This window comes from Tubulanus polymorphus, chromosome 7, assembly GCF_964204645.1.
Source record: "Tubulanus polymorphus chromosome 7, tnTubPoly1.2, whole genome shotgun sequence".
Taxonomy (NCBI): Eukaryota; Metazoa; Nemertea; class Palaeonemertea; order Tubulaniformes; family Tubulanidae; genus Tubulanus; species Tubulanus polymorphus.
The window spans coordinates 3,327,793-3,354,857 of NC_134031.1; the positions used below are offsets into that span (position 1 = coordinate 3,327,793).

Sequence of the window (27,065 nt, forward strand, 5' to 3'; positions counted from 1 at the left end):
ACATCGCATCATATTGTTAATTGTCATTTTATTTTCTTTAAGAAAATAGCACTACATGTATTTCATAAAACATTTTTATTCTAACACTTGTGAAGCAAGTTGAATATCCGAACTATGCCGTTTAACCGGGTTTTTGATAAGAGATTCACGATGTCGGAAAGCATGATCAACAAGGCGCTAAATGCTGCTATATCGCACGTACCCAAATCATTTTTGAAAGTCCATGCCTTGTTCCCAAGTATTCAGGACCCCGCATCAATCTGTATTCATCGAGGGATGTATGTGATTTGCCTAATTTCTGCCGTATGGAGTGAAAAATCTAGATGAAAGTTCATTAAAAATGTAAATTTTTAACGAGTTATCGTATTCTAGTGGGATAGCTGGTGGCATTGAGTCCTCTTTGAAATTAAACATAACAAATGAACTACAAACACAAAACAGATGTCGTTATCAGCGCGCTTAGAAAAACTGATCTCCCAGACTCCATGTTACCAATGGTAAATATCTGAAGGGGTGGTTCCAGGCTGCAGATATAACCGAAATTTATCCGAATATCAAAATCCAGTCACCACAACTGATATCATCCAATTCCACTGAATCCATATGTGTTGACAGCCACCAGGTGGCACTGATTGAAAGTAAAGATAAGATTTTTAAGAATACGGTATTTCTCATTCGTATTCATCGTCAGAGTTCGTATTTTGCTCTTGTTGAAGTTGCTGAGCTTGCGTGGCAGCTTCCTGAATTTGTAACCATTGTTGCTGCTCGAGTTGTTCTTGTTCTTGACGCGCCTGGAATAATGAAACAAATGCAAACTATTCAGATATTGATGGAGATTTCATTCGCAGATGTCGTAGTCCTGGTTGAGTTGTTGGGTAGTTGTAATCTAGTTCACTTAATCCCTAGGTTATGTTTTTAAACCTGGTATTGTCCTCAGGCAGCACAATTGTCCACATTGCCACTCTCCAACTAGGGCCAATTGTAGTTAGTAACCTGTCTGTGGTTTAGTTTCATGATCGGATATTTTCACAAACCACATTTGGTATAAGCCCATCCGATTATAAAAAGCTTACCACCAACTTTTAGGTAACTAACTAGGCCAATTTGAAACTATTATGATATCACTTCTCGACAGGGAGAGATAACTGATACACTAAGGACGCAAAGGTTAGCGCTAATAATACCAATGTCGCTTCTCTCCTGGGAGAGATGACTGACATGAGTTAAGAGATATAGACTAGAGGAAATAACACCACCCAGGGGGTTTTATTGGATACCGGTTCCAATAATGAGCTTACGAACAACTTCTCACCAAACAGATGATTGAAAGGGAAAGATTAATTACTAAATCAGATCAAGGCTAGCTAGGGAATACTATTTAGTATTTCCCCAGGTATGAAGAGATTTGAATAGTATATCCTGTTTAACTCACGCGATCAAATAATTCTTGTTGCTGTCTCAGTAATTCCTCCTCTGGAATACCCAGATTTTCTAACCTAGTACTGGCGCGTCGTTTCTTAGCGGCGACTGCCTTCGCCTCGACCATAACCGCTTGAGCCTCTTCTCGATACGACGCGAAGCCTAACCGGTCCAACGCTGAAACAAATACAACCATTCTCGTTCATAAATTCGTCTCATTTAACTTATAAATTGAATTCACAAATATTGGTATCTAACCGAAAGAAAATAATCCCCTTAAGCCAAATCAATGACAGAGCTCATTGCATCATAGGTGGATTAACATTAGCGGGGGCCCGGTACATATGTCATCTAGGTCTTAACCTGACACCGACTGGGATGCGGGTTAAACGATTATCAGATCAGACTACCTGATACCTCTCATTATAGTAGGCCTTCACCAAAAATCAGTAATTTGATATAAAAAAATAGTAGTTTAATTGAAAATGAATGAGAAGCAATTCTGATTTTGAGAGTATTTTGATACTTTCGGGAGCTCTTCAAAAGAGTAGAAATTACTTGCAAATAGTAAGAGAGTCAGATATGAATTATATGCCAATTCTGATTCTAATGATTTGATTGAATTGGCAATGCTAGAGCTATCGCACAGAATCCATACAGAACTGGTATTAAATCTTGATGGTTCAACCTGTGTCCCAGATTTCCGGGCTCGTCGGTATTTGCAGAGTAAGTCAAGCGAAATACAGGGTTCGATCTAAGGAATGAAAGTCACTTGCCCGGGGGCAAGCATATCTGAAATTTCGCTTGCCCCCCTCCAAAAGCTACTTGCCCTACACAGGCAGTCCGAATAGTGGCACTATCATCCGTTGTATCGAGTTGGAAGAAAGTTTTGTGACATAAAATTGCACGAGCCCGGCGGACAAGTGATAATGATAACCAACTTGCCCTGATGAGAATATACTTGTCCCGGGCAATCGGACAAGTGCTTAGATAGGACCCTGGAAATATCAAGATAAAACTCCTCTCATCAATAAACGGACAGCAGTATCTCATATATACATACCACCAAGTATATGATCGGGTGAAATAGTTTTCTTGTTTTGTCCGTTGCACAATTCGTTCGCCTCTGAAGAGATCAGGTGTATGAACTCTGTACAACAGTTTAAAATCAGTTCTCTCGCTTCGTTGGCCACGCGCACGTTCGGCGCTAATTCTTTGATCATCTTGTTTAGAGCAGCTCGAGGAATACTCAAATCATCATCTTCACCGCGGTTCTCAGCCATTTCAAAATCTATGAAAGGAATTTTGTGAATTGTTCAATATACGTTTATACCGTCCACATCGGGGCAGACCGATTTTGGCGGTATAAAGAATACGGCGGTATATGAGAGGTGAGACAACACTATCAATTTGTGAAACGTCTTTTAGTACAGTATATAAAAGACAAGGTAGTTGACGAAGCGTGAGCGTATAGGAAAAACTTAACAGGCGTTCATACGGCAACACTAGGTCACCGAACATGGTACAGCCGCTGAGTGACGTCATTAAGAAATCCCGCTACATTTGAAGATAGAGAGGAATACTTGTAGCAGGTGCCCGTGTGACCTAGTGTTGCCGTCTGAACGCCTGTTAAGTTTTTCCTATACGCTCACAGTTCATCACAGTTCAAAATGATAGTGTCTCACAATCGGATGGAATAATAGGACATATAACTGTAACATCACAAGTAAGTGTCATAAACAAAAGTGTTAACTTGAGATTGAAAAACAACGTTTGTTCAGTATTTTGTGATGTCGCTCTGTGGTGTGCATGGAGCCAGCGGCCATTATCTTTTTAAACGTATCAGTAGCGAGACGTTTTTTCTCTGATTTATTGCAGAATAACCACTGAAAACACTGATACACTATCAAAAACTCCAGGAATTGTATCCCAAGCCCGCCGGCAAGTGCTTGTGGTCCCAACAACCACAGCGGTCAAAAATTTAGAAAATTTAGTATATTTGCATTTGCATTTCTTAAACGTTTTCATAGGAAAAACGGACGTACACCGATGAAGTAATGTGTAAATACGGCATATCATTTTTAGATACATACATGCCTTCGTCCTCTGCACCTACAATTCCGGCCTCAGCTACTTTTAATCGCTTTTAATCGGAAAAGTTAAATTTTTTGAACCCGGAAGTAAAATATAACCCCACGTAGAATGTTGACCGGCAAATTTGGACTAAAGTGTAGTATGTTGATTCAATTCACTTTATTGTTCTTGTATTTGGTGGCAGCACAGTACGGTCTCTAAGTGAATTTCAGCTGTTACACTTGGGTCAATTATTCAAAACAGCCATATGGCATTTATCACTGGTATCGTACGGAACAGCCATTTATTGGTACGGGAGCGCCTGGAGACATGATTTGAGAAAAAATAGAAATATTTGTACCAAACGTACAAAATTATCATTTGATTCGAGAGATTGGCCATTGCCCATCGGGACGTTTCGATAAAAGAAAACGAATCTTTAATCAAAATAAACGTTTCGTTAGAATAGTTTTTACTTCTGCTCGAAATGGTTTTAACATAACGATATACACTACGAAATTCAGACAGTTGTTCAGGGCGAAAATAAAATAACTCATGTCGTACAAACGACCGAGAAAATTCAATGTCGTTTGATGGATGCAAGCACCCGTTTCCTTGTATTGGACCTCACAACTATTAGAAATAGCGAAGAACAGCGGCGAAAGTACCGCAACCGGAGTCGTACAAACTAAACACAGCGTACAAATTGTCATTTGATTCAAGAGACATCGGTTTTCATCGCTTCTAGTTTGGACTGATTTCGCTTTTCGAATTCCGGTCTTTCTTTGGTGGAACAAACCAGCGATAAGAATTACATTGATGACGAGCAATAGCCCCGTTTCTCCGCTAGAACGAACTAACGGACTGTACCAACCTGCCAACCAATTGGGGATCAGTTTTGGGTCGATGTCACAGAATTTGAACGGAGAGTCATACGTGATGAACCCGACGGTAAAAAGTAAATCTATATTCAAGAGTATCCCGGCGATTACAACAGATATAAGTATGTATTTGCGTTTCGACGTTGTAAAATAGTATCTGGCCTTCAGTGGAAACCAGGTAACCAGACAACGTTCGGCAGAGAAAGCAGATAAAGTAAGAAAAGACACAACGACAAAAGCCCAGCGAAGGAAAAACACAATTTTACAAGCGTTGATTGTCCACGTATTAATTGGAGAATATGCATCGACACGGTGTTTAGTAAAATCGAGTAAGTAATAGGGCCAATCGCACAAGAAACTACATAAGATGCCCACCGCATCGGCAGCCGACAGGACAAACAGGTATTGCGCCGTGGCTACTTCCGTTCGCTTGATCATACGCGGGAAGATGAATACGGCAGCCGTATTACCGAGAATACCGACAGCGTAGAAAGCGGGACCGATGAATGAAAGAACGCCAGTCGGAGTCCAGTTGAATCGGGAAACGTCTACTCTGTTGTTCGTTGATGGTTGAATAGAAGTGATGCGCACAGACAAATTGAATGTATGCATCTTCAAGTAAAAATCAATAAACTCCAAGTGAATCTCTGAACAACATTGGCTCAGTTATAATTATGTAATGACTATTTATTAAGGATGTATTTGCAGTTGTGTATATAGGTTGCGAACGTCATTGATTTTATCATCATTTATTTATAAACTAAAACACTTTTTCGTAGATATTTTCATAGTGTGATAAATGTTTGATACAATTTGCGTACCACAATGCATATCAGCAGTTGAGGGAAAGAACATGAAATACTTCCGGGTAATACTTCCGGTGTCGCGATGTTCGCTCGCGTTTCAAAAATTCTACGTTAAAATTGGTCGAAAATCCGAGTCTCAACTTTATTCCGTTAGCGGATTTGTATCTCACCTACTTGTTGGTACTTTCTCGTTGTGCGCAGTGCGTATTTCGTCTGCCTTGTTGGCCGGTTTATGATATATTATTACTTTCTTGGATCCTTGCTGCTCGAGCAATAACGAGTCAACGAAACAAAACAAAATGGCGCCGAAACTCTACTTCTTCGCCGTCGCCGTCGGCCGTCGTGTTGGCATCTTTACGGACTGGTACATTTGTGAAGAGAGCGTCTCAGGTTACTCAGGTAGTACCCACAAAAAGTTTAATTGTATTAACCTTGCGTGTTCCTTCCTGAACGACGCCGGTCTCTGCACCAAGGATATTTTAGTGCATGAGGCTGACACGATCGGCGCCGTCAAGTCGGTAAGTGTTTCGGACTTCTGTTACTCCCGTAATATGCAGCCACCTATGACTCACATCACTCCTGCCGAGGCTGTACCGTTACCGAGCTCCTGTGACGATGATCTAGACAGTGCCTGTGAAAATGGTCCGGTCAGTATCTGTGAACCGGTCTCTCAGCAACTGGAAAACCCACTCGCCTGTTTTTGCGGGAAGCCTGATACTGAGCTGATGATCGGTTGCCACTACTGTAAATGTTGGATCCATTTCTCCTGTTCAAAACTTCCAGTGTACCAGCTGTTTTTACTTTGTAACACTACGCGTAAGTTCCAGTGCGAGCTGTGTACACAGGTTGACCCTGACTTCCAAACTGGCGATCTGAGTTCTGCCGGTGTGCCTCGATGTGACGTTGCTGTCCAGTCCGTACCTGTCTCCGTTTCCCAGGGTACATCACCTGAGGTTGTACTGGGCTCCCCCGTGAACCAGGAGTCCTCACACCCGTTGCAAGATATGATTCGTGACTTGGAGTCGCGCTTTGTGGATAAACTGTTAAACGCGTCTAGTGAGAACGAATCTCTAAAGCGAAAATTCCTGGACTCCGAGCTGTCCGCTGCCAACAAGCGTATTAAAGAACTATCAACCGCCTTGCGCTCCTCGAATGATAAATGCGAGGCTCTCGAGAGCCGCCTCATTGGTCTCTGTGACAAACTTTTGTCTATGCCGTTCGATCGTTCAACTTGCGACCAGTGTGCTCTGCTGAATTCCCGCTGCGCTGACCTGGAACACAGTCTGAATAAAGCTAACTCCTTGAGTGACAGTGCCATTGCTGAATCGGCCATGTTAAAGCTTTCTCTTGGCTCGAGCCAAGAGGAGCTCACAACTGCGAGGTCCGACCTCCTGCGTAGGAATGAACGTATTGAGTCCCTAGAAAAGGACCTGCGGGATGCTACTGCTAAAATCGGTTCGCTTAAGGATGAGGTTCTCTCGCTCAAGACCTCCCTACATGCTAATTCGGATCCGCGCCCGTTTGTATCAGCAAACCCAGTGAACGGTGTTCCGCGTAGAGGTGTTGATGTCCTGGTTGTGGGAAACTCTCACACCAAACCGCTTAACTCGTCTCGTCTCTTCCCGCAGATGAGGACTCAAATCAAATCGCTTGCCGACAAGACCATCAGTGGTGCGTTCGATTTCGTGAAAAACTATCCGCAGGATGACAACATCCAGTCGATTATTTTACATGTATGTGATAACACCCTTGCGTCCCATACCGTCGAGGAGACTTCTACACAACTAAAAGACCTCGTCGTCTTATGTGCTTCTACCTTTCCGCATGCGAAGATTTACGCGGTGCATGTGTTGCCTCGCTGCCTCACTTCCAGCCAGCAAACCGAAGCCTACATGAAGAAGGTTGATCTATTCAACGCGAATATTTCTAACCTAGGCTGTTCCGCCATCACTCTGCCGCCCGAACTTAGCGCGATTTCTGATGAATTCTTCTGTAGTGACCGCATCCACCTGAACCGCAAAGGTGTCTGGTCCCTAGTTAACCGCTACCGTGTTTCGATTATGGGTTCAACGTTGAACTCTCGTCCAACTGATCATCCTACTGATGCCGCTCATACGTTCCAGCCCAGAAACCGACCTACTTCAACATCCTCTCGTAATCCTGATCGACGCGCTCCAAATCCGGTTTTTAACAAGCGCTCATTCAATTATCGCTCGAACCCGGTCCGTAACGGTACTGGTAACTTCAGTAACAACTACAGTTCGTTCTCTGGTGAAATCGTTCACCAGCTCGGAAATTTGCTGCAATCTGTTTTCAGGGACCGTCGCTAGGCTCTTTTCGTGGTGCTCCCTACGTGTAGTATTCAACTTATTTTCAGTTACTTAAATCCTGTTACTCATTACTAGTTTGTATATCCTTTCGCGTTATTTTATCTGTTCTATTGATATTGTGTGCTTTTATCCTATTCTAGCTTTTGTGTATAATTGGTGTGTTCTCGGATTTTCCTCCTCTTATTTGGTCTCATTTATTCATGTCACCCTCGAAATTTCTTAGCAGAATTAGTTGTGGTTTTTGGAATGTTGATGGCCTCCACAGCAGAATTGCTGGCCATCGCACATGTAAACTATCAAATGTTGATATTCAAAGTATTATCTGTAAATACGATATTTTTGGGCTTGTGGAGACACACTGTTCAAAAGATGATATTCTAGACTTTGAGGGCTACAAAATTTTCCAAAACATCCGTCCGCGAAGTAAAAACGCCTCCCGCAATTATGGTGGTACTGCTATTCTTATCAAAGACGAGATTAAGGAAGGGGTCAAGGTCCTCCCCGTCACTTCGAGTGAACTGTTATGGGTTCGGCTCTGTAAATCCTTTTTCAATCTAGAATATGATATCTTTTTAGCTGTGGTCTACATAAGCCCCCTTTCTTCCACGGCTTCTAAACTGGGTGACGATATTTTTGATCTCTTAGAAAGTGATCTAGCATTTTATTCGGCCAAGGGTCATTGTCTCCTCTTAGGCGATTTTAATGCCAAAACGGCTACCTACCCTGACTACTGTAGTGATATCCCTAACAACACTGATATCTCTGACTACATTGACCCGCTAGCTGATCAGGTTTTGCGTAGATACAATTCGGACAACCACCCTATTGATGCCCATGGTAAAAATCTGCTTAATCTGTGTAAAAACTCTAGCCTCCGTATATTAAATGGCCGTTGCCTGGGTGATACCTTAGGCTCCTTCACCTGTTACAGCCACTCTGGTTCTCCCAGTGTCATCGATTACTCTATCTGCTCGGTTGATATGTTGCCAATCATTGACCTGTTTCACGTAGACTCCCCCAACCTATACTCCATCCATTGTGTACTATCCACTGTTATCTCTGCGCGTTTTAGTGTCGAGCGTTCGGTTCCCTCCTCTACTGACTCGCATCAAAATTCGTCTGTGAAGGTTATTTGGAACCGTGGTGACGATACGAAATTCATGGCTGCGCTCGCTTCCCATGACGTTTCGAAGGACATCTCATCTCTAACCAACAGTCAAGCTGACGTCAATAATAATGTCACCGATCTCTGTTCTATTTTTGATAAAGCCTGTCTGAAAGCTGGCATTAAGCGTAAACGTCCTAACCAAGCTAAAGCGAGACCTCCACACCTCACTAGTCGTTCTAACAAATGGTTTGACTCTGAATGCTCCGCTCTCAAGAAAGAGATCCTGTCCCTTGCTCCTTGTCTTCGTAAACACCCTTATGACCACCGTTTGCTCTGTAGATTCCGTTTGTTGAAGAAGAAGTATAAAACCCTCCTAAATCGCAAAAAGTCGTCTTATAAAAACCTCATTCTCTCTCAGATGGAGCTACTCCGTTCCAAAGACCCCAGAGAATACTGGAATTTATTTGATAACCTAAGAAACATTGACAAACCCTCGTTTAAGTCTAATATAAGTTTAGCCCAGTGGTCAAGTCACTTCACTAGTCTCCTTAATACCTCTCTTGGCAACATTCATCCTCTCTCCGAAAATAGAATTGAATCCATACTAGCCTGCCATAATCATTCTACGTCGCCCCTGAACCACGAGATTTCCTTCAATGAAATCTCCTCTGCTATCTCAAAACTCAGGTGTGGCAAAGCCCATGGCACTGATAATATATGTAACGAAATGATTAAGGCTGGCCATAGCCTATTGCTCCCTGTACTCCATAAAATCTTTAACCAAATTCTGTCGACCAGTGTTTTTCCTGACCCCTGGCGCTGTAATATCCTTCACCCTGTTTTCAAAAAGGGGGACAGAAATCTTTGTTCTAATTATCGGGGTATTGCTGTCAGTAGCAATCTATGTAAACTTTTTTGTAGTGTTCTCCATCAACGCCTTTATGACTTTTCACTTACCAACCATCTCATCCCTCAGTGCCAAATTGGTTTCCAGAAAGGTATGCGCACTGCCGACCACATATTAACCCTTAAAACAATCATTGACAAATATATCAAAAAACTCTCTAAACAAAAACTCTACTGCTGCTTTGTCGACTTCCGGTCTGCTTTTGACTCCATCCAACGTACTGCCCTTCTATCTAAATTGTCTCAACTGGGCATAGGTGGTAAATTTCTATCTGTTATTGAAAATATTTATTCTGATGTGAAATATGTAGTAAAAAGCAACGGTGATTTTAGCTCTGTCATCGGTTCCAATGTTGGTGTCAAACAAGGTTGTGTACTAAGTCCTATCCTGTTTAATTTATTTATAAGTGATCTTCCCCTTATCTTTGACGAATGTGACCCGGTTTCCTTACATGATGTAGATATAAACTGCTTACTTTATGCCGACGACCTTGTCATTATTAGCAAATCCCACTCTGGTTTACAGTGTGCCCTTAATAAACTGGCCCTTTATTGTAATATGTGGGGTCTATCTGTTAACCTTGCCAAAACTAAAATAATTATATTCAATAAGGGGGGTCGGATCATCAGCAAACTTTCTTTCTTCTATTCAGGCTCTCCAATTGAAATTGTCAACAGCTATTGCTATCTAGGTATCACGTTCACTCCTTCTGGTAAATTTAATAATGCATGTGACCTCCTGCTTGAACGTGCTTCTAAGGCCCTATTTAAATTAAAAACTATTAATATCAGGGATTGTGTCTCTACTGCATATTTTCTCTTTAACAGCCTTATCCGTCCCATTATCGGTTATTGTACTGAGGTCTGGTGTTCCTTCTTTGTTTCCAAGCTGGAACCTTCTAATTTTTATAACACCTGTAACTCTCTGCCCTGCGAAAAGCTTTATCTGAACTTTGGCAAATACTTACTTGGTGTCAACAAAAGGTCCGTTAATGCGGCTGTTCGCGGCGACTTAGGCCAGTACCCCTTGCTTATATCATTTATTCCCCTGATGGTTAAATTTTGGTTTCGTCTTTGTAAATTGAATCCCGCCTCATTAGTGTATAAATCCTATCTGGACTGTGTGCAAAGTATGGACACACTCCCAAATTGGTGTTCTGGAATTTTTTCAATACTAAAATCATTTGACCTTCATGGTGTTTGGTCTAATCATGGCTCCAACCACCCCAATAAAATTATCAAGCTGCTCCAGTCTAAAATGTATCTCTTTTATTCTTCTTCGTGGCTATTTCAAATAAACGACAGTAATTCCAACCCCAAATTAAGGACTTATAAACTTTTTAAAAAACGCTTTGAACTAGAAAAATATATTATTTCGAACTCTTTCCTTAAAAGACGCGAATTTTCCAAACTGCGTCTCGGTTCCCATCGGCTTAGAATCGAGACGGGGCGTCACTGTCGTCCATTTTTACCAGCCAATGAGAGATTTTGCCTCTACTGTACTGTAAATAAAGTCGTTGAGGACGAATCCCACTTTTTACTCGAGTGTCCCTCGCTTCATCCTGCCAGAGTCTCCATTTTATCCTCACTTGTATGTTTCACAGAGTTTGAGTCTTTTTGTGTTTTCGATAAATTCCTATTTTTGATGTCCTATAACAACGGAGACTATGAAATTGCCAGCCTTATGTGTAACCTAGTTAACTCTTTATTTGCCCTCCGTTCAACACTTTGATTCTTTTATATTATATTCACTTGATTGTATCGCCACCTAGTTTCCTTGCTGTAATATTATATTTTGTTTTACGTTTAACATATTTTATTTGTAAATATTCTCTATTCCTATGTTATCCATTATAAAAGCGATTTTAAATGTATGTCCACTCTTGTACTGTTTTCCCTGTGTCTTGATGTTAATATTTTATTGCTTGTCATTTCCTATGTAACTTGTGTATTATATGGAGCAATAAAATGAAAGTTCAAGTTCAAGTTCAAGTTCATGAAAATGAAATGTGTTACACTCCATTTTGGCCTGACACTATGCCAAAACTACCCAAATGAGAGAGTCTTTGCCTGGGCATTTCATGGCAATCTCAAAATTAGCAAGAACATTTAATCATAATCTGTGATATACTCTCACTAGTTGCTATAAAACTGTAAGATTCAATTGATAAATTGTTTGAAATAAAAATGTTCATCATGGCATTAGGTTCTTCTCGCATTCCTAAATTAAAATTCACAACCGAACTGCCGTTTTGAGAACAATACACGTGTATTAGGTCTATTCCGTATGACAAGCATGGTTACTTGGCATACTCAGAGGTGATAATTTCTTATGGATTCAGAGATAAATAATTAACGGTCCGGCTCCCGGCCCGACAGTTTAGTTTTGATATAGGGATCGCTCCCGCCTTGGTGTGATATTTTCGGAGCTACCCTCTATGGTACCAAAAAAGTATAACTTTTCTCGGCTCCAGTGTTCTTTATGTTTTTATCTTTAAAAACTATTGGTTCACTTTACTATTATTTTTTCAAATCATATGTTAATGATGTTTACTAAGTTGTACATAACATGAAAATTACACACAATAAAAAGTAAATTGAATTGAATGGTAAAGAGTCCGGGGAAAACCCAAAAAACTTCCGGGTTGTGATATTTTGTAATCAATGTCGTTGTGTTTTTCGGTCCTATATTAATTAGTTTAACGAACAATAATGCGGCTTGTAATTTCATGCGGTAGCCACCTATATGATGTGGGCACGGTGTGTTTGAAGAATGGATATTTGCCGTCTATATGTGACTACAGCCCTGTCAATTCTGGTACGAATGGAATTAACGACAAATTAAAATAAAATTTATTCAATCTTATTCGACGAAGAAGGTTGCTTTCGTTAACCAAACCGATAAACTTGACACGTTCACCAAACCCACAAAACAATATAGTGGCTTGATGCAACTCGTCCATCCTCTTATAGCAATATTAATTTCATTCTCAATTCGTAGTGTGTACTAATACTAAGGCCAAGGGTCACACAGTTCCACAGATTGTGAGTTAAATTTTGATTCGGAGTTAACTCTTCAAAAATGAACTGATTTTAACTCTAACTCTCTAACTATGGAACAGAACTGAACCCAGACCAATTTCACAGGATAATCAGCCCCCCATCCAATAGTTCACTGATGCTGTACTTTTAACTAATTTAATTATGTAACCTTTCATTCATGTTTTAGACAATCTTCCGGAAATCGAGCCGGCTCAATGGTTTAAAGTGGAAGTATTTCCGATGATGCTGATCGACTGCAACAACCTGACGGTGAAACTCGACGTCGAGACCACTGTCGCGTTGGAAGACGTCGACGATATCGAAGTTTTGACGCTGAGACAAATTTCAACGGACGACACGTGCGAGGCCGAATACGACCTCGCCGAACTGTTCCGCGTGATTCCCGATTTACCGTTACATTCCGACCGACCGGCTGATCGAGCAGAGGTCAATAAAATTCTGTTACGTTATTTACACTTTTACATTCTGCCGTTAGTCCGCCTGTTGCCCGGGGACGAGACGAACGTGAGAAAAGTCAGCGAAAATTTGAACGCGCATTTGACGCGTATAAACGATGATTTGCAGGCGCGTTGTCGCGAAATCGTCGGCACGAAACAGGCGGTCGCCGAAAAGCGCGAACGCATGGTTCAAGAATTGCAGGACGCAAAATGCGCGCGCGAATACCCGCACGAGCTTCTGTTGCTGTTAGAAGCTCAGCTACTCGAAGATATCAATGGGGAAGAGAGAACGTTGGCTTTGCTGCTCTCAGATGTGAATTCTCTGAAAAAACGGGATTCTTCGAGCGGGTTGCCAGATAAACGAATTTCCCGCGACGTCTGCCAGGAGCGGCTCGTGGCGTTGGTGAACGCGCGCGAGAATATCGTCAGCGCGTTGACCGTCGCGCGTAAAGCCGCGCAGCAGAAACGCCGGTGGTCTCGTACGCGACAGAAGTTCGGCGCCGACGCCGAACACGCCATGTACATGCAGGTGTTCGATTTTCTGCAGGAGCAGCGGAAAAAACGCGCGACCTTGAATCGACGCAAGGACTTCGTGTTAAGCGTGCGCGCGGCCGTCGACGAAACGCTGAAAAAGCTGCGCGGCGGCGAAGAAACGCTCGGCGTCGTCAACAATCGCAAGAACAGCCAACGCGCTACCGATATTTTACAATACGCGACGATACCGAACGAATGGCGTTCCGTATCCGATCAAGTCGCCGCGATCATGAACGACGTCGATCACGACCTACGACGTAAACACGACGCGTTCGTACGAACGGTCGTCGATGAGTGCGCGAAATTGTGCGACGAATTACGCGATCACCGATCGTCGGTCGGTCCCGAGAATAGACCGACGCGTCGACAGTCGTTTCGTAACGAGATGCAGTCGTTAGTGCTCGATTCGAGCGAATCCGACCCGGTCAGAGACGCCGTATTCAGCTCGATCAAAACACGTTCGCCGTCGCTCGAATCGATCGGTTTAGTCGTCGTTAATCCGTCTGCCGTCGAGGTGATGAAACGCGTCGACGTGATCGAACGCTCGAAAAAGTCGCTGAAGCTTTTACAGGAATGCGTACACGCTCATTTCGACTTGATGTGTTCGGAATTTCAGGTGGCGATCGATACGATGCACTGCACCGTTTACTACAAAGTCTGGTTGTGCTACGAGGTTTATTTCTATGAGCAGACGATGTCGTCGTTGGCTGCCGCGTTCCGTCTCGTTTACGAGAACGTCTCCGAAAACTTGCGCTCGAGTCTCGACCTCGGGCAGATTTCGTACGAACAGCTCGGCATCCAGGAACCGTGGATTATCGATTTAGTCGCGCACGAGGACAACGTCAACGACGAGGTTTTCGAAGATAAACGGCGTAATTTGATTCGCGAAGATTCTAGAGAGGATATTTGCGATTCTAGCGATGTTGACGATCGATCGAAAATTCCTAGACCCGGCGATGATGAAATCGACGATAAGGTAAATGATGCGCACGTGGTATTATTACCGAATTCGGGGGTCGAGGATTCATCGGCCGAAGCGGCAGAAATTCTCGACGAAATCGTATCGAAACTGGAATTGAGTACGGGGGAGACGAGTTCAGCGGTTGAGCTTGTGTCTACGCGGTCTGCCGACCACAACGTCGCCGAAAATTTGTCGGTCTCACGATCGGGAACCGCGGTCGCTGGCCAGGTCAAAGTAATCAGCAATCAAATACGAGGTGCCGAAATGGATTCGTACGAATTGCAACGGCTCGCCGAGACGTTGCGTAGACCGCGCGAGCCGTATGGCAGCGACGCCGCGTTCAGCGGAGACCGACGCGTGCGCTCAATGCGCTGCGTGCCCAACTCGCGAATGCGCGTATCGCGCGATCTCGATTCACGTCGATTCGAACGCGTGTTTCGACCGGCGATCGATTGCGCGCGGCGAATCGTCGACGAATCGACGCCAATGCACAAACTGGAGTTGATGACGAAGTGCGTTCGTCTCGTGCAGCAAATCGTAACGACCGAACAGAGCAGACGCGTTTCGGCGGCGAAAACGCTGATGTGCTGCGATGATTTCTTGACGATCATGCCGTTGTTGTTATCGCACACCGGTCCCGATAAGATGGCTGAATTATACCCGCAAGTGACGCTACTCGTCGACTTCATGGCTCCGTTCTTATCGTCCGGAATTCACGCCAATTCGCTGACTCATTTCTACGGCGCTTACCACTTTATATTCTCCGTAATTCTGACGACGAAGGCAAAAGACTAAGTTTCCGAGTAGACTGAACTTGAAAAATGAAAACCATTTGGATCCGGATTTCAAACTGGTCTCGCGTTATTCACTCAATCACTGTAGAAAATGCCCCAGATTGAGTTTGCTGAATTTAATGAGTTTTAGAACATTCACAAGGTTCTTACAGATCAGGGGAAATCAGGGAATTGAATTTTGAAAATCACAGTTAAAGTCAGCAGGGAATTTGAATTTTCGGTGTCTTATTGTTCTCACTGAGTGGCACATTTTGAGAAGAAACAGCCCCTGCTGAGGTTTTCTTATGATTCAATAAAAGGCAATTTTCATTCAAGGGTCAGAGAAAATAATAAAAATATAAGGGAATATGGATCCAGATAGTAGGCTTTAGTGATAGCTAAAGAAAACCTGTAATCCAGACCCATATCGTGGTGGTTGGAGTCGCATTTGACTCCATCCAGAATTGAAATCAATTATTTAGTTATGGAGTCAAATTCTAACTCAAACAGTCAAACCAGGTCCTGCATTGTAAATGTTATATAAACATATTGTAATGCTATTATGATAGTTTTATCATAAAACTGTGTATGAACAAGAAAGCATAAACTGTTAAAGCAAGTTGTCTGGTGATAGACTACAGGTCTATAGTTTTATTGCCTCTATGCTGTAATAATACCCTTTATTTTAGACATAGACCATTCATTTATTACTTATCTATTTTAAGCTACGATCAAGATCAAATTTACCTAAGATATAAACGGTCATTTTTCGGATCTGATAAATATGGCTTCCATAAACACGTGATTATGAATGTTGGAATTGTTTCTTCATTGAAAATGATTTTCTTACGTAAAAAAAAATTCAGCTCATGTATGTATGTCGTGGACGGGTGTAATTCAGATCAGTCTGAATTTGAAAATTGGCCAAGTTAGCAAAAATTATGCGGTCCAGAATTTTCCCATTTAATTTTCCTAATTAATTCTGTTTGTGTTAATTGCATTTTCAAAATCAAAAATTCACCTTCATTGGATAAATATTTAATTTCCGAAAATTTTTTATTGGTTTATATGGCGTCTTAACTCCAAAATTGTTGGGTTAAAGTTGCTTCATGAATTTCTGATGCCAAATTTTGGATTTTAACCATTCCATAATTAAATGTTTTCCTATTTAAAATCCCTAAATTTGACTCATATATGGTCGGATTTGTGACTCATTCACGGTCGGACATATTTTGCCGGTTCCAAGTTGTCCAACATACCGGTAGATACTGTTGCTTGTTTTGCATTATGACCGAATTTCGTATATTCATTAAGCATAATGCAGGGTAAATTTGGCGTCTTCAACGAATGTGATAATCGTTAAATTAGATAGAGTTTTATTCTAGAATATTGATTAAATATTTCATGTGCGTATTTAAGATTGTAAATAAGAAATAATTGGAAATATTCCATATCGAAATAAGGTGCTATTTCTGAATTGATATCATATCCTGTTCGAAATAAACAACTCTAATTGATTAAATGTAGTAGTACCACGTGAAATTGGTGCAATGAAATCGAAAGAGCGCAATTACTTTTATAGCACTGGAAGGTTATTAATCTGTGATATTAAGTGCTTTTTCTTATTAATGGTAGCTATACTTGTCTATAGTGTGTATATATGACAATATTGTTATCGAGATTTTAAATCAATTTAAATTTTGATATATGTGAGATAATATTTGATAATCTAGATAACTGTTAGCACCGTTGACTTCGCTACTCCAGGTGAGCGGGTGACTGTGGTTGCGGAGGTACTTTCCCGCCACTGGTCGGCTGGAAAATTTGAGTGAACAATTTTGAAATGTTTGTTACCGAGTTGGAATCGACCTGCTACTCTAAACACAACTCCTAAACATCGCCCAGCACCTGTTTTGAGCGGAGTCTACGGTCAATTTTTCTACTGATTTTATTTCGATTTTCGAATAATATTCACGATTTATGAATAAAAGTTACAAAAATACAAATAGATGTGTCCTTTTCTTTCCTTTTTTTATTGGTGTCGTTAAGAAGACTTTTTTTCTCATCTCTGAATTTCAATTTTAATTGTCGAAATATCCTGTGAAGTCTATCTAAAACCAGATAGAAGCGGCTTGCTAAATTTGTCAATGGCTTAGAGAACTGCGCGCGTGGGACCGACAAAATCTATTCTTTACTTCTTGAACATACACGTTAGCAACACCGAAATACTGGGGAAATCTGATGACCGTGCATTTTACGTGTGTTCAGTATGGCACGAGAATCAGTACCCTGTTTATTGATATATAGCGAATAACTTGAACTTGAACTTGAACTTATTTTTATTGCGCCGTATATAACATTTATACATAGGATAAGACACGCAATAAATTCACAGGACAAAACATTTAAGAATGACATTTAATATAGAGTACATAATACATGTAGCGTAAAAAAACAAAAGCTTATACAAGAAATAATTAGAAAAGCGCCCTCGGTCTCAAAGCTGAGGAATTACGACGAAACGGAGTCGAGTCTAAGCTTAGCGAATAAATATCTTGATAATTTGTAAGAATCCATTCAAACTCGTTTGGCTGTCGTCGTTTGTGTTGACGGCTTACGGAAGATTTAGGCTTATTCAATTATCCAACAGTTTTTTTTTAAACTGATTTTAACAGTGATTCCAAATGTGTAGGCTCTAGATCAATTTCTCGTGGTTGTAATTCACCTTACGCACAGTGAGGTAAAACTGATTACAGTGATGCGGCGGTAAATTTGCGAATGCAACCGTTCGGAAATATTCACGCATCGATGGACCATTTTGTCGCTAGAAATAGATTTTACAACTTTCCTACATCACCAGATTTTTTGCACGAGATTCTTCTCCATAAAACGTTTGCGAAAATGTCCATTTGCGAAGATTTATCTGGTGCCATTAAGTCGAAGGAGATTGATATTGCGCTCCTGTGACTTCGTCTTGAAAAAAATGAACGCTACGTCAAGTTCTGCAGTAACTCAAAGCCGGGAAACTGGTCGGGCAAGTTCAATGCGGTACTTTCGTACTAAAGTAGCCAAGTTCAGCGAGGGTTTGTTCTTGTACGGGTGCCCGTTGTTGATCGTGATCGGAACTCTCGGAAACGCCCTCACCGTTCTCGTGTTGAACGTTAAAAAAGAAACGCGAAAATCTTCGACGTCGTTGCTTCTGTCGGTGTTGGCCGTGGTCGACACGTCCGTCTTACTCACGGGTCTGTTGCGACAGTGGATCATTCGTCTTAAGGGAATTGACATTCGTGACAATCCCGACTCTCCGGCCGTCTGTCCCATCCATTTATTTCTCACATACACGACGTTCAGTTTGTCTGCCTGGATGGTACTTCTTGTTACTATCGAACGTTATATTTCCGTCGTCAAACCGATAAAAGCTAAGTACCTGTGTACACGTCGCCGAATGTCAGTCGCTTCGGCGATGACGATTTTAGGTATAAGTGCCTTGAACGGGCACATCCTAGGCGGTTGGAGACTCGAAAAAACCGGTAGCGGGAAATTCGCCTGCACGATGCCCGAGCGAAACTATTACAAATTCTTCGTCGAAGTTCAAGTCTGGCAACATTGTCTTACATATTCGGTGATTCCGTTCATGATGATCGTTTTTTGCAATACGGCCATCATTCGTCGTCTGCATTTAGCGAAACTGGAATTCGCCGGTAGAAGTACCAGAGACGACACGAAAAAGGACAAATCGAATTCTCTGACGAAAATGCTTCTTTACGTGAATTTGATGTTCCTGTTGACGACTCTGCCAGTTTCTGGTTTGATAATTTACCAGGAACGAAGAAATTTCGGTTACACCGAAAAGGACCCGCCATTGATTCGAATCCTGTACCCAACGTTTATTTACTTGTCGTACGTCAACAACGCTTGTAACTTCTTTATTTATTGTTTCAGTGGCCGGAAATTCAGGGCTGATTTGATTTCGTTATTCGCGTGTTTATGCAGATCCTAAGTGTATTTGCTTCGACAGCAAATTTTTCATGTTTCTGCATTTCTCTACTTCGGCGTCAATGTGCTCTAATCATTGGTACTCGATCATCCATGCCAAGCCTAATTGAAAAAAACTCACGCACAAAAAACTCCAATTTTCAAGGTTCGCCACAATGACCACATCCCGCTTCGAAGGGTCCAGTTTTAAAAAGTGAGATGAATATAGCTCTACTGCGAAGCCATAGAAATTCGACGGTATATCGACGGTATATCGCAGAATGCAAAAGACTTTTTTTAACCCTGGCCTGATGACCAAGCTCTCTCTATCAATCAGAGAAGTTTTGATGGGGCAGGGGCAAGGGTTTGAGCTCCGTCGAATATGGAATATGTAATTGGAGATATCTGATATTGTCTCAATATTGTCTATTAAATGTTTAATGTTTTTTACCACTGCTTTCGCGCGGGGAGCGTTGTGTTGTGAAATGGGGTTTTTACATAGTTTGAAAGTCAAATATGTATCTTATCTGTAAAATACTATATTCATAGACGGTATGATATTAGATAATTAGATAATTAAAATTGTTGTCATCATAGTTTGGATAGTTCATTGTTAATTTGGCAGTCTGCTACAGTTTGGATCACTTCTCAGATCTATAGAAATAATATAGAAAGCTCTATATTATAGGCTACAGCATTCGCACGGTATCAACGGGTCGACCAGCACGAAAGTACAATCTTTCGGTTGATCGTGGAATCGACGAAAACAGTTTCCGTCTATTCGTTTCAGTTGCGTGTGCGTCGATCTCTTTAATCAGACACACTGCCATTGTCACCTCAAAGCTACAATTTTCTTCCAACGTTGCAAGTACCATTCGCCACTGAATACGAGTTCCCGCGCGATAACAATGTTCAATGCCTCAATCGGTGTGGAGAAATGCTTCCCTCACACCCGTGTTATATGGCACCTCGTGGCAGCAACTATCACAGGACCGCTCGGATGGTTGGGTATCGTTACCAACGCGTTAACTATAAACGCAATCCATCGAATACGTAAAACACATAGATCAGCTACTTCGTATTACATCGTATTGCTGTTAGCCGGTTTTGACATTGTATGTTGCATCGCAATCATTGTCACTAACCATTTCGTTTGGGTCTTGAAATTCATTCGCCATGGACAGACGGCACTGTATTTAGATGGCGGTTACGGTGCCCCCGAATTCTACATAGCGGGCAATATAATCTCAAAATGGAGTATATATATTCGCAACAGTTTAACCTTTTTTTTAGCACTGGACCGAGCAGTTCATATATGTTTCCCGCTGAAAGCTACGGGATATTGGAATTTGAAACATTGTTATTTCTTTTCAACCGCTTGTATAATCGGATGGACTGTACTTTTTTGTTTCCGTGCGCAGTACCGCATTGTCGCATACGTCACCACAGAATGTACATACGGCTTGACTGTCCTCGATAGTAAAGAGGTTAAAAAAGCGCCGAAAAATTCCACTTTCATAGAAGTTGTTTTCTCGACGTATTTGCCAGCCACGCTTGTACCTCTTCTCAATGCGATTATGATAATCAAACTACGAATTCACGCTAACAATAGGAAAAAACTCACCTGCGACGACAGAAAAGAAAATAAACAGGCTAGGGCGGGACACGTGATGGTATTTGTGGCATCCGCGATATTCATCGTATCATTATTGCCGGAAATGATTTTCAGCATCGTTAGAAATTACCCTGTTAACTGGCCGATTTTGCTTTTGAACGAAATATTCCAAGCAGCCAATTCATCTCTGAACGGCATATTTTATTATGTGTTCAGCAAGTTATTCAGACAACAAATGAATTTGTTGTTGCCCTGTTGATTAACGGACAACAGTTTCTTAATTATAGCCACCTTGTTCGCCTCAGCCCACTCTTTTTTTCTTCTCAAGATAAATTTTTCGAAGTGGTGTGAAATTTTTTCTGTCTTTCCTAACAAAGGAATTTTAGGTTTTAGGCTTGACGTGACGTCACGTGAAATTAAAATAATAGTTTTAATGGTTTTTGTGATAGACCACAAAAAGAAATACCCTAGTTTCTCAAGAAAGTGAAATACCACCCGCGTCATGAAAAAGAGTCCCTAACAAAAATTAAAACGACAAATGCGCTCGCCCGCATTGGCAAAGCATCAATCGTCTTTTTTTTAATAAAAATTGAATCCCGCTCGCCCGCATAGCTGTATAGTGCACACGTGATTTTTTTTCTGCGTTATGCTCATCGTCGACGTACTGGTAATCCGACAAAAACAGCGCCAGGTTCGTTTCATTTTACTTCATTTCAAGGAAGCGTGAAAATAGCAAAAGACAGTGATTGTTTCAACTTCGATTAAATGAGTCGATATAGTTTGATTTTATAGGTTTTTGCATAGAACTCTTTGAGTTCTATGGTTTTTGGGAGCTACTTAATACTACAAATAAAGTTTTTGCATATATTTTACTTGCATTACTGGTATTTGTTTGGCATTGGTAAAAAGACATCCCTCCCGCGTCTGTTCTATAAGTCTCAGGTTGAGCTTTTTATTTCAACTTTTTTATTTAAAAAAGCAATAAAAATTAAATTCGCCCGCCCTCGTCACTTTTCAGAAAAAAAATCTGATGAGAAACCAGGGTATTTCTTTGTGTGGCCTTATGCACTTTAACGAATCAGCGCTTCCTCATTTAGCCTATAGTATTTTGTTCTCTCCAGTCAGTGCCTCGAATAACAATTATCTTTACAAACTATTTTGCAAATTACATGTTCCATTTTTCTTGCGCGCTGAAAAATTGTGCGTTCAACAATTTTACCATTTTTTCAGCACTGGACCGATCATTTCACCTCCAACGAAATTTTTCATTCACCAATTCCATTAACGCCGAATGCTTCATTCACTGAAATTTTTCTCTCAATTGATAAAAAGACGCTTTGAAACAGAAATAATTCTGAATTTCTTCATTTTATAGGTTTTTTTATTTTCGCTCAGAAGATAAGAGAATAAACAAAGGAAACAAACAAAATACTCTGATCTTAATCTGATTTATTAAAAATAAATATATAAAAAATATTTCATGCTTATGAAAGAAATTTCTATTCACAATGACCCCACTATCCTAGCAGTAAACTATAACGGACGGCACAATTAACTAATGGTACGGTAATCGCCTTGTAGAAATCCTTTTTGAAAAATACAAAATCTTTCAATGAATTCCTGTTTATCAATAAACGACTTTTTCAAAATTGAAAAAAGTTCGAAGCTCAGCTACATATTTCTAAATGCCACTTTTCTTCGTGAAAATTTTTAGTAGCTGAATTTTCTCAAACGCGAATAAAGATAAAGGTTACCCCATTGAGTTTGTATAAGCTGATCCGAAAAGTAGCAAAAGTGTACATACATACAGGGCTCGATCTAAGCACTTGTCCGATTGCCCGGGACAAGTAGGTTATCATTATCACTTGCCCCCCGGGCTAGTGCAATTTTATGTCACAAAGCTGTTTTTTCCCATTTGATACAACGCATTTCTTAACGAATTTCGTTTTCACGATAAAATGGAAGATTTTTTAGAAAAGGAATCATAGTGTCACCAATTGGACTGCCTCTGTAAGGCAAGTAGCTTTTGGAGGGGGCAAGCAAAATTTCAAATTTCAGATATGCTTGCCCCACTCCCCCGGGCAAGTGGCTTTCATTCCTTAGATCGGACCCTGCATAAGATAAAACACGTATATACTGGTAATATTGTAGTTCTTACATTTCGCGTAGAAAACATCTAACAATGTTATTATTCAAATTCTCCGAAGATGGGCAAAAATTACATGTATTTGAAGAACAGTTAAAAGTACAATAGACTGCGTGGTGTACACCGGAGTATCGCGCGGCTTGAATACTCGCAATTCATCACGGTAACGACCGATCACTGCTCCGACCGCTCCAGAATTAGAATTTATCGAGATCCCAGGCAAACGTAGAGTCTTAACTCCGTACGATTGTTGATTATTTCGTCTTCCACTAAATCGAGCTACGTGATCCTAATTCATGATCAAATCACAGCTTTGCGCCGCTTGAGATTTTCCGCCGTTTTATTATATTTCGGTAGATTTTCGTCGATGGAAACGGATTTCGCCGATCGAGCTGTGTTAGGCAGCGACGTCGCCGGAATGTTGACGTCGTCGTCGGCCAGGTCCGGAGAACGCGACGATCTCCGCGGTGACGTGAATATCGGATCTTGTTGTTGTCTGCGTTTCTGTTTGTACTCGCGAAGTTCTTCCGACCAAACGGGAAACACGTTTTTCACCATCGACCAATAGTTGTTCTGAAATTAGAATTTAGAGAAAAAGATAAAATCACCAGAAGTCGACATACAGGATCCAGTTCCACAGTCCTGCAGGACCCAGTTCCACAGCTGTGAGTTAGAGTTAACTCTGAGTTAAAAGTTAGTTCATTTTCAATGTGTTAACTCAGAGTTAAATCTTAACTCACAACTGTGGAACTGGACCTCGAGTTATAAAGTTAACTCAGAGTTAAAATCAGTTCATTTTCCGTGTTTTAACTCAAGAGCCAAATCTTAACTCACAACTGTGGAACTGGGTCCCGGGAAAATCCTACTTCAAGGGATTACCCTACTACCAAGATTTAAACCCATGAACCCTGGGTTGACAAAACATTCACCACTTAAACACTCCATGAACTAATTAATACTTGCCTTCATTGTCGTAAATCTCGGGTCCTCAGGGGCTCGAGCTTTGAATTTCATATCTCTTCCAAACTGCTCCAGGTCCTAAGAAACGTACATTAAACAAACAAAGAATTAGCATTGTTAATACACTTATATTTCATCATTTTGAAATGTCCAGCGGAGAAAAATTACCTTTCTGATTTGATGATTTCTCTCATTGGCAGCAGTGAAACTACCGATGAAATAATCGGTCTTCTCTGTTTTTTTATCGTAATACGCCTCCAGTCCGGATAACAGAGCTTCCCTCCTCGCAGTGCTGCAATTGAACATAACAATGGGTATTAGATACTTTTTTCTTTTTCAATCGATTTCCATTAGGGGGCGTGGTGTAACTGAGGGTTAGGGGTGATTAGCCCTACTAATAAATAGAGGCCCTAATTTGACAAATTGAGTCGTTCGTGCACAGGACATATCCAAAATTTCGACTTCAGACTATCAAGCAAGGTCACGGTCCAAGCCTGACACATAAGTTTAATGTGGATACTGAGTTCAAATGCCTTTTGCGCCAGGCCCCTGTGCATCAGGGTAAAAGTTCGGACTGCCGTAAAGTGCTGCCTCCTAGCAACAGAAACTGTCAAAATTTACCAGATTTACGACTTAACTGCTGAAATACGTACATTTCCTCGTGTTTTCTTTTCAGCTCTAGGTCTCTCTTTAACCACTTATTGCTGGAGTACATCTTCTACGGAATGAAACCAAGGATGGGAATCCGTAAAAACAGGAGAAATTTGATATTTCCAACAAACCCGGAAATTATTTCAAGCACCGTCAGCCATTTGTAAACAAACGTCGTGTAACTCGTTCAGAAATACGAGTAAAAGATGCACCATCAAATTGACGGATTTAAGGATTGAAAATAAATTTATAAACTGAACGAATATCTATATGTGTAATGAACCATGGGTAAAAATTAAAAAAACTCAATATAAGGCAAGTTATTGTTTGATTAATCCTTTAATAATATGGGATTCGAACTGTGTACAGACTCTGTAGTATCCGATCTGGATTAGACCTTTACCTTTGACATTCGTGTCACTGCATAAAAACTAGAGAATGGCACCGACAGCGTTAGTTATTTTAGCCGAGGGAGCGGAGGAAATGGAAACTGTCATCACCGTCGATATTTTACGACGGGGAAGTGTGAGTAGACTATTTTAGGACCCTTTTTCCGAGATGACAAACCCGTCCATTCATTTTAGGCTTGATTGAATCTCCAATCACCACCACGTCCACAGCAAGCAGGACAGGGCCAGCTCCACCAGCAGGTATGCTGCCACTGGTAGTCAGTAACCTGCCTGTGGTTTAGTTTCACGCTCGATGTATTCACTAACCCCATAAGTAAGTGGGCATAAGCCCATCTAATTATAAGAGCTTACCATCGACGATAAGGTACTAACTTCTAACCACTCACACAACATCTACATGATTTAAGCGTCAAATTTATTTGATTTTTCAAGGTGTCAGTGACTGTCGCTGGACTGGATGGATCTGATGTTGTTAAATGCAGCCGCGACGTTCTGATCAAACCTGACGAAGCGCTCGATGATGTCATTACGCAGAAATTCGACGCCATCGTCATCCCAGGTGGTCTGAAAGGGGCGAAAAGTATTGCAGAGGTTTGTCATTAAGTTGACCTATTTCGATGCATTATTCTTGGCGATTTATATCTTTCCTTGCTTGAAACCTAAATATCTTTTATTTACAGTCTCCAAAAATAAAACAATTACTGAAAAAGCAGGAGTCAGAGGGATTAGTCATTGCAGCTATTTGCGCGGGTAGGTGTCTGAATGTCTTTCCTCTCTGAATCTGAGCTATAGCCACGTACAGCGATGTATCGATGTTGCAGGCCGGTACTGAAATAGTTCTTGGTTGAGTTTGTTTGATTCTGCGGTTATATTTAGTTTATTTTCAATGTTCTAACTCTAGAGTCTTAATTCGAACAGAGAACTATTTGTTTCGTTTTAGGTCCACTTGCTCTTAACAGTCACGGAATTGCTCATGGGAAAAGGGTGACTTCATATCCGGCTACGAAGAATGATATGATGCAAGGAGGTACGCGTTGTTTGTTAATCTTGCCCTACATCGTTCTTCGTTTACGGTCATTGCGCGTTTTCATCCCAGGGGAAAGATTGTTATTTCATGTACAAAACTAAATTGCCGCTCGTATTTTAACAGCAGGAAATTAGGGTTTATGGGATCAAGAGGGTCCAGAGGATTATGGTTAGGATAGGTTCAGGGTTAGGCTTTATAATAGGGCAGGTTTGGTTAAGACTATAAAGTTATGATATGGGCAGTTGCCTCAATAGCTCAGGTCAAAGCGAATACGAATTTTCACGATGATTTGCTTCGAAGTTCAGCAGGTTCGCGCATGGAATGGAAACACATGCTGACCTTAGTTTACGCACTGGAATCACGATTGGACAAAAATTTGATCGTTTTATTTTCAGATCACTACACGTACTGCGAAGACAGAGTGGTCGTCGACGGTAACATAGTAACCAGTAGAGGACCGGGAACTGCGATGGATTTTGGATTGGCCCTCGTCGAAAAACTGCAGGGTAAAGAAAAGCGAGCAGCAGTAGCAAGTCCAATGCTGTACTCCGACTGAAAATATCTGAAATATTACGAAAAATTGACTTCAAAAAGTCTTCGGCGAAAGTTTTTCATTTGTTCGTCTCATCTTCCCAACCATCATGATGTGCTTTGTCATTTTTTGGATGACGTAAAAAATAGACAATGAAATTATCAACTCAATGCCTTAAAATGTGTTTATAGAATTGCGGTGCAACTGGTTTTCATCAACTTTACATAATGACTTCTTTGTTGAAATAAAAGCTTGAATTATCGTATATTTTGCTCTTGGATATTTATGGATTAAGGATCCTACTTTAGTATGAGGATGGTTTTTTGCCTAAAATCTAGAGCAGACCTCCCTGCTCGTATCTTCCTAGTTAGCGTATATATTAACATGCTAGTTCATTTATTACACAACTGTTGATTCGGTTGCAACAGTATAACTCATCGCATAACACAATCTGCAGT

At 41.1% G+C, this 27,065-nt stretch overlaps 5 protein-coding genes across 5 annotated transcripts; 3 read left to right on the top strand and 2 right to left on the bottom strand.

Annotated features, from left to right (window-relative positions):
* Positions 1-40: 40 nt before the first annotated feature.
* On the bottom strand, positions 41-3,639 carry LOC141908229 (protein Dr1-like). Its single transcript, XM_074798163.1, has 4 exons — positions 3,513-3,639; positions 2,483-2,710; positions 1,433-1,596; positions 41-791 (listed from the first exon to the last, which is right to left on the bottom strand). Exons 2-4 carry the CDS (start codon positions 2,700-2,702, stop codon positions 672-674), a joined length of 504 nt encoding a protein of 167 aa, XP_074654264.1. The 5' UTR covers positions 2,703-2,710; positions 3,513-3,639; the 3' UTR covers positions 41-671.
* Positions 3,640-12,183: 8,544 nt separating this feature from the next.
* On the top strand, positions 12,184-17,286 carry LOC141908333 (uncharacterized). Its single transcript, XM_074798341.1, has 2 exons — positions 12,184-12,341; positions 12,753-17,286. The coding sequence occupies exons 1-2, from the start codon at positions 12,236-12,238 to the stop codon at positions 15,311-15,313; spliced, it is 2,667 nt and encodes an 888-aa protein (XP_074654442.1). The 5' UTR covers positions 12,184-12,235; the 3' UTR covers positions 15,314-17,286.
* Positions 17,287-18,334: 1,048 nt separating this feature from the next.
* On the top strand, positions 18,335-19,291 carry LOC141908502 (C-C chemokine receptor type 7-like). The gene has a single exon (XM_074798587.1). The coding sequence runs from the start codon at positions 18,335-18,337 to the stop codon at positions 19,289-19,291; it is 957 nt and encodes a 318-aa protein (XP_074654688.1).
* A 3,065-nt stretch (positions 19,292-22,356) lies between these two features.
* LOC141908740 (uncharacterized) lies at positions 22,357-24,812 on the bottom strand. Its single transcript, XM_074798912.1, has 4 exons — positions 24,641-24,812; positions 24,156-24,279; positions 23,991-24,065; positions 22,357-23,600 (listed from the first exon to the last, which is right to left on the bottom strand). Exons 1-4 carry the CDS (start codon positions 24,700-24,702, stop codon positions 23,328-23,330), a joined length of 534 nt encoding a protein of 177 aa, XP_074655013.1. The 5' UTR covers positions 24,703-24,812; the 3' UTR covers positions 22,357-23,327.
* A 211-nt stretch (positions 24,813-25,023) lies between these two features.
* On the top strand, positions 25,024-26,853 carry LOC141908628 (Parkinson disease protein 7 homolog). The gene is made up of 5 exons (XM_074798735.1): positions 25,024-25,163; positions 25,481-25,639; positions 25,729-25,798; positions 25,989-26,075; positions 26,471-26,853. Exons 1-5 carry the CDS (start codon positions 25,077-25,079, stop codon positions 26,629-26,631), a joined length of 564 nt encoding a protein of 187 aa, XP_074654836.1. The 5' UTR covers positions 25,024-25,076; the 3' UTR covers positions 26,632-26,853.
* Positions 26,854-27,065: the final 212 nt, after the last annotated feature.

Coding starts and splice junctions, on each gene's coding strand:
- LOC141908502 (XM_074798587.1), top strand. CDS start 18,335: ATGCGGTACTTTCGTACTAAAGTAGCCAAGTTCAGCGAGGGTTTGTTC.
- LOC141908628 (XM_074798735.1), top strand. CDS start 25,077: ATGGCACCGACAGCGTTAGTTATTTTAGCCGAGGGAGCGGAGGAAATG. Junction 25,799..25,988: donor CATTGCAGCTATTTGCGCGG/GTAGGTGTCTGA, acceptor GTTTCGTTTTAG/GTCCACTTGCTCTTAACAGT. Junction 26,076..26,470: donor GAATGATATGATGCAAGGAG/GTACGCGTTGTT, acceptor TTTTATTTTCAG/ATCACTACACGTACTGCGAA.
- LOC141908740 (XM_074798912.1), bottom strand. CDS start 24,702: ATGTACTCCAGCAATAAGTGGTTAAAGAGAGACCTAGAGCTGAAAAGA. Junction 24,280..24,640: donor AAAAGAAAACACGAGGAAAT/GTACGTATTTCA, acceptor GTTCAATTGCAG/CACTGCGAGGAGGGAAGCTC. Junction 23,601..23,990: donor CGAGATTTACGACAATGAAG/GCAAGTATTAAT, acceptor TTCTAATTTCAG/AACAACTATTGGTCGATGGT.
- LOC141908229 (XM_074798163.1), bottom strand. CDS start 2,702: ATGGCTGAGAACCGCGGTGAAGATGATGATTTGAGTATTCCTCGAGCT. Junction 1,597..2,482: donor ACCCGATCATATACTTGGTG/GTATGTATATAT, acceptor TATTTGTTTCAG/CGTTGGACCGGTTAGGCTTC. Junction 792..1,432: donor AACAAGAATTATTTGATCGC/GTGAGTTAAACA, acceptor TCATTATTCCAG/GCGCGTCAAGAACAAGAACA.
- LOC141908333 (XM_074798341.1), top strand. CDS start 12,236: ATGCGGCTTGTAATTTCATGCGGTAGCCACCTATATGATGTGGGCACG. Junction 12,342..12,752: donor CTACAGCCCTGTCAATTCTG/GTACGAATGGAA, acceptor TTCATGTTTTAG/ACAATCTTCCGGAAATCGAG.